Here is a 9022-nt window from a genome sequence, read left to right on the forward strand (position 1 = left end):
AGGAGCAGAAATGGCCCACGAAGTACTGGCCCATCTCAGTCTAGGTGGGACATGATGGGCAGTGCTACTCAATTTTGGGGTGAGAGAAGAGTGTGGGGAACCGCCAGGCATGCCGACATCAGAGTATGGCCACCGTTCAGTAGGCAGGCGTCTAGCAAAGGGGAAACCTGAAGAGCTGGAATTCTGCCCGAGGAACGCAAGCAGAGGGGCATTTGAGCGTAAGCTCCCTGGGTCAGAGGCGGAAGGCTAAGCAGGGCAGGAAGCCAGCAAGGCTGTCTCCCCCTTAAAACGACCTACGCGTGAATTTCATGCTGTTGGGCCAGGGGCAGATGGATGGTCTTTGCTAGGGGTGAGGCTCCTGGGAACCCCAGGTGGCTGGGGGGCAGGATGGGGTAAAATTAAAGGGGGCCTGGGGTGAAGAGGGGGCGCTGGCGATCTGGAGGCTGGATTCCATCTTCCTATTGCTTTTCAGGGAAAGCTGGAAGGGGCAGGGCAGGTAAGGCAATCGGTATCCTCCAAAACCAGAGGGCGGCAGGGTCCCCACACCCCTGCTCAAGCCTTCTAGCAGGGTAAGAGGGGGCGCGGGCACAGGAAGGGCAGCGGGTGGCCTGGAGGAGGAGCTGCCCAGGGCTGGCATCACAGTCTTCACCCAGGAACAGAAAGGGTTCCCGCTGGAGCCCGTAACTCCGCTCGGGGGCTGTGAACTGGTAAGCAAACTCAGCTAGCCAGGATTCGCTGGCTGAGTGGAGGGAGATAAGACAGTGTGGGGAGATAGGGCTGTCGACTGAGCCCGGGTCACAAAGACCAGAGCAGCGCTTCTGGGACTCATCTCCCCGGCGGCCAGTGCCGAGAAGAAAGAATCCGACTGATCAGAAATAACAATCCCCAACGGCTGGGAGGCGCCTCCCGGCTTCCCAAGCGCCTGCTCCTCACTGGCAGGACCGCTGCTCTGTCGGCAGTTCACAGAGAAGGAAACTGAGGCTCAGAGCAGCCCGACTCACCGAGGGGTTGCATGGAGCTTAGGAAGCTGCAGGGCTGTGGCCAGAATTTAGTTCCTTTAACTTCTAGACCAAAGATCTTTGTGAAAATGCTTTATTCCGACAAAGTCTGGTTAGGAAAGGACTTCCTTAACAGCAACGATATCTTCCATTGGCTGTGCGCTTTCCAGGGGTGGCACGGGCTAGCCATTCTAGCAACACCATTTCCTTGAAGCCCCAGCAAACCTTCCTGACTTGCACTTCAATTGAGGAAACTGAGGCTTAGAAAAGAGAGAGATGCACAAATAAACCAAACATTGACTCTGGATAGGAGAAAAAACAGCACGGGACACACAGCCCCCACCCAAATAATTTTCACGTAGTTTGTGGATTCAATCTAGCCATATTCAAGTGTGTCCGAAACAGAAAAGGAATGCGGAACTGGTAAACCAGCCATGAGGGAATCTGCGGCAATAGAGGCTAGATTAAATCAGCCTAAATTCTGTTCCTAGAGTGCGAAATCGACTGTAAAACAAAAACGAAATAAAAAGCCAAAGGCAAATGCATAGGAGAAGCACCGGGCACAATAAAAGAAATACAGTAATTGTTCAGAATTTTCTTGCCCCAAAATGGGTCACCTCGAGAGTAATTGTAGTGCCGGGAGCGGAGAGTGCCGGGCCAGCCGGGTCCACAGGCATGCAGGACCCAGGGGAAAGGGGGTGTTCCCAGACCCACCAGCGCTCCGCAGACCCTGGGGATCCCGACCCAACCGGATCTTGAGAGAGGTTTACAGGTGAGCGCCCTGAAATTTTACCAGAATGCCGCACTGCGAACGTGTATTTGTTTTGCTTTTGTTTTCTGGACTTCAACAAATTCCCAAAGGAATCTAAGATCCTTCCCCAAAATTAAGATCCTTGAGTCCAGATATTCAGGTGAGAACCAGGAAGGAGTGGTGGCAGGGGGCCGCTCGATTCTTTCCAGAAGTGTGCCTTCCCAGGGCCTTTCACGCGCTAGCCTCCGCCGTCGGGCTGCCGGGCACAGGCTGCGCACCTCCCAGGCGCGGGGAACGGTGGACTTAGGGGGCGCTGGGCTTGCTGCCTAAGGCTGGGGGAAGGTGGCGTGGAGGCGCTGAGGGCGCCGGGGACACTAGCGGGGTGAGGCGACGTGGATGGACAAAGAGGAGCAGTGGGGGATGGCGTGGAGAGGAGAGGAGGTGGTGAGCCAGAAGGCCAGTGGCCAAGGAGGGAGAACTGGAAAGCGAGGGGGAAAGGGGGAAGTGGGGGTGGAAAGAAGAGGCGGGTGGGACGGGGGAGGACGGCCGAGACAGAGTAAACTCCTGCTGTCCTGGGCCTGGGGGATGGCCCGGACACTTGGCGCTCAATCCACGTGCCTTCTGTCCTCTCAGTTCTGGGGCATCGCTGTCCCGCCGGGGCAACCAGCGCCCTAAGGGTGGCTCTGCATCACCGCAGGTCTCCTTCCCCTTCTCCACCTCCTCCCCCCCCAACCCCACGAGGTCTGAGTCCTGCGTCCCCTGCCTGACCACGCCAGCTTCAGGGCAGCTTTTCACCTGATGGCGCGGGTCTCTGGACCTGGGAAACACCCCGCCTAGCCCCCCCGCCCCCCAACGGAGTCGAGGGGGACCAGGAAGGTGGGCGGAGGGCGGAGGGCGCAGGGAGGGGGCGGGACACGGCCTGGTTAGGGATTCCACCCCGCCCCTCCGCGCCCGCCCCCTCCTCGCCGGTCGCGCGGGCCGCTCGGCTGGCCGAGCCCGCAAGGGTTAAAGGCGGCCGCAGGTGAGGTGGGCGGGGCCAGGAGCGCCGGGGAAAAAGGAGCGCAGCGGAGAGAATGCGGGCAGAACGCGCGGGTGAGTCACGGGCGGAGCTGGCCTCGCTCGCTCGCGGCTGCAGCCCGCCCTCCGCCCTCCGCCCTCGCCCGGCTCCCTCCGCCTCCTCGCCGCCGCCCGCCGCCGGTCTGGTCGCGGCCCCGCGCCCCTCGGCTCCTGCCCCCGGTCGCTGAAGAGCCTGCCGGCGCGCAGGGCCCCTCGGCGCCCGTCGCTAACGCGGGAGCCCCGGCGCCGCCTCCAGGTAGGAGCCCGGGTCCGGGCGGCCAGGGGCGCGCGCGGCCGGGATCCTCTCGGGGGCAGGCGCTCGCCACAGCCTCCTCCGGGCTTGGGGCGGGGGCTGGTCCTAAAATCCACGAGGGTCTTGGAGTCCCTTCCGAGGGAAGTCCCGGCAGACGGGGGAGACTGGAGGGCCCCAGGAACCTGAACACTGGGGAAACCCGGAGCGGCTGGGACAGCCGGAGCTCTGGAAGCTTGGGGACCGCGAGAACGGAAGGCCCGGCCGCCTGAGCGCGGGTGATCGCGGGAGGCGGCTGAAGGAATCGGCCGTGAGGGCGCCCCTACCAGCCTTCTCGCTCTGGGGGGAGGGAAGCCAGGGGTGCGAGCCCTGCTGTCTCCCTTCTCCCCGGCTCCGCGTCGGGAGGGGCGCAGGGCTGGCCGCTAGGGAGCTGGGCCGCCTTACTCCCCTCAGCCCCCCCAGCAGTTCCCAGGCGCCGAAAGCTATTAGGGTCCCAGGCCTCGCTGCCCCGCCCGGGCCTGAGGCTCCGTTCCTGCTGCTTCGCCCGGTTTCTTTCTTGTGGTGAGGCAGCCAGAGCCCGAGTAGGCGCCCCGGTTCCCCTCTCCCTCCCTCTCCCAGACGACTAGAGCCTCCTCCCTGGTTCCAGAGGCAGGAGGTAGGAGGAGGGGGTGTCAGCTGAGCCCTGCTGTGCGAAGGAAAAGCCCCTGCCCTAAGTCACTGCTCCTTGGCCCTCCACCAACAGAGAAGGCCCAGGCACAGGACCACAGAGGCGACAGGACCTAGAAAAGAGGTGGGGAGAGGAGGACCTTTATGTCAGAGCTAAGAGGTTGAGAAAGGGGGTTGGGGTCTTTAGGCTCCCAGCGGTGTGGGGAGTCGCAGACCCGGAGTCTGGAGTCCTGGTGCACAGAGGTACATGGTGCATTACTGTGGATTGAACAAATAAATGAAAAGACTTTCATTCGACACTTCTCCAAACGACCCCAGTTTTCCTCCTCTTTAAAATAAAAGGGTTGGTTTGGAGCCCTGGTTCCCAGCACCAGACTGCGTATTCAAACCATCCAGAGAGCTTCTAAAACTTAGCCATGCCCATAGTGCACCCCCTTAGGTAATCTCTTCCTCTTTAGTTCTGTGATTCCAGCTTTTCTTACTGCTCCCCTCTCCTCCCATTCTGACCCTGCATCCCTTTTGCGGCAGGCAGTTTTGTTTTCTAGAGTGCTGCTAAGCTTTTGACTGGCCTTTCCCCTTCTCTGGGGAGGTGGTCTTTCAATTTCATATCTGGGTCTGTCCTAGCTAGGAGAAGCGCATGGGAAGCAGCCAGGGAGGTGGCTGGCCCTGGTGTGGGTCAGGATGGGGAGAGGGAAAAGGGGGAAAAGGCTTTCTCTGGTGGGGGAAACTCCTGGGGGAAACTGGCACTGCGGCCGCAACCCAGGAAGGCCAAGTCTCTGCCAGAGGGAAAGGCACAAGGACCAGGTGTGGGAGTGGGTTTGGTGGGGGTGGAGGCGACCCAGGCAGCTGGGGGTGGGGGGAGTGGTGTGGAGAGGTGGAAGGCTCTTCCCCACTGAGCAGGCCTCAGGGATGGCATGGAGCCTGCTGCTCCTAGATCTCAGAACCTGTTTTGGGCTTTGGGAAGGTAGGTCACCTCAAGCTTTGGACTTCAGAAACGAACTGCCCCCCACCTCTATCCTGAATTACATGGGTCTAGTTCCTTCATCTGAGGTGACAGCAGGTCTGCAGGGGAAAATGCCGCTGCCCCTTGACCGGCCTGGGCACCTGTGTGTGTGTGTGTGTGTGTGTGTGTGTGTGTGTGTGTGGGGACAGTTCACGCACTGTACTCCAGGTGTACCCTACAGACCTTCCTGGGGCCAGCCCAAGTCTGGGACAAACTGGGTCCTGTGGGAGGGGTCACCTGGGGGAAGGCAGAGCTCCATCACCTACTTGGCTGAGAACCTGACATCCTCAACCCTTACTAGCACTCCCAAATTCTCTTCACTGATCTTTGTAGTCCCCACCCAAAGGTGGGTTCCCCCTTTCCACCTGAGAGGCAAGAGGAGCACTTTGCAGGGAGGGTATCTGGATTAGGACGGAAAGCGAGCTGGTTACTCTCCCCCCTTCTTCTCGGCCTCCCTTAGGTACCACCCGAGGCGCCCCTGACCGTCTGCGCCCCGCCCCCACCCCGGATCCCGGCAATGCTAACCGCTGTCTGCGGCTCTCTGGGCAGCCAGCACACCGACGCGCCGCACGCCTCCCCTCCGCGACTCGACCTGCAGCCTCTCCAAACATACCAGGGTCACACGAGCCCGGAGGCTGGGGACTACCCCTCCCCGCTGCAGTCTGGAGAGCTGCAGAGCCTCCCGCTGGGCCCGGAGGTGGACTTCTCCCAGGGCTATGAGCTGCCGGGGGCCTCCTCGCGGGTAACCTGCGAGGACCTGGAAAGCGACAGTCCCTTGGCCCCGGGTCCCTTTTCCAAGCTCCTGCAGCCAGACATGTCGCACCATTACGAGTCGTGGTTCCGGCCGACCCACCCAGGCACGGAGGATGGCTCGTGGTGGGACCTTCATCCGGGCACCAGCTGGATGGACCTCCCCCACACTCAGGGTGCGCTGACCTCACCTGGCCACCCGGGGGCGCTTCAGGCTGGTCTGGGAGGCTACGTCGCTGACCACCAGCTTTGTGCTCCACCGCCCCACCCGCATCCTCACCACCTCCTGCCAGCCGCCGGAGGGCAACACCTTCTGGGGCCCCCTGACGGGGCTAAGGCCCTGGAAGCGGCCGCCCCAGAGGCGCAGGGCCTGGATTCCAGTCTGGACGGGGCGACCCGGCCCAAAGGCTCCCGGCGCTCAGGGCCCCGCAGCTCAGGCCAGACCGTGTGTCGCTGTCCCAACTGCCTGGAGGCGGAGCGACTGGGGGCTCCCTGCGGGCCCGATGGGGGCAAGAAGAAGCATTTGCACAACTGCCACATCCCTGGCTGCGGGAAGGCCTACGCCAAGACGTCACACCTGAAGGCGCACCTGCGCTGGCACAGCGGCGACCGTCCCTTCGTGTGCAACTGGCTCTTCTGCGGCAAGCGCTTCACGCGCTCCGACGAGCTGCAGCGCCACCTCCAGACCCACACCGGCACCAAGAAGTTCCCCTGCGCAGTCTGCAGCCGCGTCTTCATGCGCAGCGACCACCTGGCCAAACACATGAAAACCCACGAAGGTGTCAAGGAGGAGGCTGCCGGGGCGGCCGCGGGCGACGGCAAGGCGGGCGGAGCTGCGGAGGCCCCCGGGGGCAAAGGCAAGCGGGAGGCCGAGGGCAGCGCGGCACCCTCCAACTGAGCTCCTCGGGCGCCGCCACCCCCGCTGGCCCCCCCTGGGGCATGGGAAGAGGGCCCCGGGCCTGACGTCCTTAGGGGCGACTTGAGTAAGAGGGGAAGGTGGTTATTTATTGAGGGGGAGGAAGAGTGGTGCTGGGACAGGGAGACGGGGCGCTAGGGCTTTTTAGTCGCTGGGACTGGACTGGGCGCGTTGGACTGCTGGGGTGCGGAGCTGTGCATTCCCCTCGGACCTGCCGCGCCTCACTAACTCACGCCCCTGGGCAGGGAGCGGGGACCGGGAGGGGGGTGTTGTGGAGAAGGGACAGGCTGGAGGAGACGACAGGTTGGCGTCCCTGTAGCAGAGAGAAGTGGGGCCAGTCCCGGGCGCTGGGGGTTGCTGCCTGGACACGTCCTTAGCGCCTGGGAACCGGGACAGAAAAGCGCCTGCGGAGCCGCCCTTTCATCCCCCTTACAGGGCTTCTGCCCCGAGGGTTTCCGGAGGGAGAGCTGAACTGGGGTGGGGAGGCAGGGGTCCTGTCCAACGAGTCCGTATCCGGCTGGGAGGGTTGTGGCTGGAGGAGTAACTCCTTCGATGGGCCTCATTATTAACCCCTCCTGAACCAGTCTGATGTAGCCCTGAAGGAAGAGGAGGGGAGGGTTGCAATCCCAGAAACCCGGATAGCCTCCCAGCCAGGGCTGTGGAGGGGCGGGAGAACCAGCCCCAGGGAGGGAGAAGAGAGAAGTCCTTTCCCAAAATGAGTGAAAGCGGGCTTTGGTGGGAGGGCGGAAGGAACACTGATTCAGCTCTTAACTCTTGGTCTTTATAAAAAGTAAAGTTCAGTAGCACCAGCCCCCATCTGTGGCCCTACGGAGTCTTCCAAAGCAGTGGGAAGCCCCAGCTCTAGAATTGATGTTTCTTACCCTGGGTTCCCCACCAGTTACTTCCTCTTAGGGATGGAAGGAGGGTTATCTGGGCTGGTTGGGGATGGATTGGGGTGTCCCAGCAGGGTTCCTGCTTGAGGGGAGTGGAGGCCCAGCCATCCCAGTGCCCCCTCCCCCCAGCTAAGCTCCACTCTTTAGCTTAACCCTTCCCTTTCCCTTCTACCTGCAACTCTTGCTCCCTCCTTATAACGTGTGCCTTGAGGATGAACTGGTGACTCCCAGGAAGGAGCTGGGAACCTCCTTCCCCCAATCCCGCAGGGGGAACTCCCCTCCCCTATGAAGGAGCTGTCCTCCACTGGAAGGGAGTCTGCCTTCCCAGGTAGTTTCCAGGAAGCTGTCCCTGTTCCCTTTTCCTTTAGTTGCTAGAAATACATTTTGATTATGATTATAGGGTGGGGAAGGGGGGGGGGGGAGAAGCCCAGTGGGGGTTGAGCCAGGAGGAGGGGAAAGCAGCAGATGAGCAGGGGTCGGTGACCCATATCAGTCTGAGCTGGTGGGCTTTTCCAGGCTCCAGGTAGAGGCCTCAAGCCTTCCCCCCCACTTCCCCTCCCCTCTGCTTCCCTTTCCCTGCCCAGAGCCCTATGCAGGGATTAGCTGTGTATTGATTTTTAAGTTATAAGCAAAGGGTATTTTATTTAACATTAGGGCATGTGTATCTGTGTGTGTGCCTGTGTGTGTGTGTGCCTGTGTGTGTGTGTGCCTGTGTGTGTGTGTGTGTGTGTGTGTGTGCGGTTCTCTACTGAGCCTGGGGTCTCCAGCCAGGGAGTCCCCATCTTATTCATCCCATCCAAGTTCCTGGGGTCCAGGTCCATAGCATCCCTTCCTCCTTGGGGATGCTGGAGCCCAGTGCAGGGACTGGGAGCTATACGGGAAGCGGGAGCTGGGAGCTGTGTGGGAATGTGTTTGTGTAGAAAGGGGCCTCCTTCAAAGGACTAGGTGCGCCTCTCCCTGAGGGACTCAGGCCTGGGGTAGTTTAAGAAGTCACTTTCTTCCTCCTCTCTCTTTTCCCTCCATCTTTCTAACCCAAGCAAAGGTCCCTGTCCTTGCTGAGAGGGCTGGGGGCAGGAGGAGTGCTGACAGGGCCGGCAGGTTGCCTGGCTGGGTGAAGAGGGGGAGAAAGGTAGGGCACTGTGGGCATGGAATGCTTTTCTCCTCCACCCATCAAAACCAGCCACCTCCTCCCTGTGCCACCAGGACAGCCTTTTCCAGTGACCATTCTAAGGGGGACTCCCAAAATGGGTGTTGGCATGGGGGGGACAGGGATGTTCCCCCCCCACCCCCGTAGAAGCCCTGAGCGCCAGGGTGTGCAGGTGGGGGCTTTGGGTAGATTTTCTTCTACTCCCCTCTTTTATAGATCTAGGTTGCTTGGCTGCCTGACCCTTTCCAGGCAGCCCCCCTAGAGGAGAAATGTAGGATTTTTTTCTTTAACTGCTGTGAACCCATTTTGGGGGGAAGAAGAGGAAGAAACCGCCTGTGTTTTTTATGCCACAATAAAGTCAACAACATCACTGCGCCATCGGTCTTCCAGCTTGGTTTCCTTTGGCTCAGTGGTCCTCGGCAGTGAGGACCGGGTCTGGGCTGCAGGGTGGCGGGGGACATGCCCCTTCATCTTGAGCCGCTGGGCAGCCTCCCCTCTGCTCGGTTGGGGCAGAGTGGAGCCGACTGAAGGCTCTGACCCTGTCGCAGCGGTGGGTGGTGCAGAAGGAGGGGCTCCTTCTGTGCCCCCCATC

At 61.1% G+C, this 9022-nt stretch overlaps 1 protein-coding gene across 1 annotated transcript; it reads left to right on the forward strand.

Annotated features, from left to right (window-relative positions):
- Positions 1-2843: 2843 nt before the first annotated feature.
- Positions 2844-8806, forward strand: SP6 (Sp6 transcription factor). Its single transcript, XM_004451283.3, has 2 exons — positions 2844-3061; positions 5185-8806. Exon 2 carries the CDS (start codon positions 5242-5244, stop codon positions 6370-6372), a length of 1131 nt encoding a protein of 376 aa, XP_004451340.2. The 5' UTR covers positions 2844-3061; positions 5185-5241; the 3' UTR covers positions 6373-8806.
- Positions 8807-9022: the final 216 nt, after the last annotated feature.

Source organism: Dasypus novemcinctus, chromosome 21 (assembly GCF_030445035.2).
Source record: "Dasypus novemcinctus isolate mDasNov1 chromosome 21, mDasNov1.1.hap2, whole genome shotgun sequence".
Taxonomy (NCBI): domain Eukaryota; kingdom Metazoa; phylum Chordata; class Mammalia; order Cingulata; family Dasypodidae; genus Dasypus; species Dasypus novemcinctus.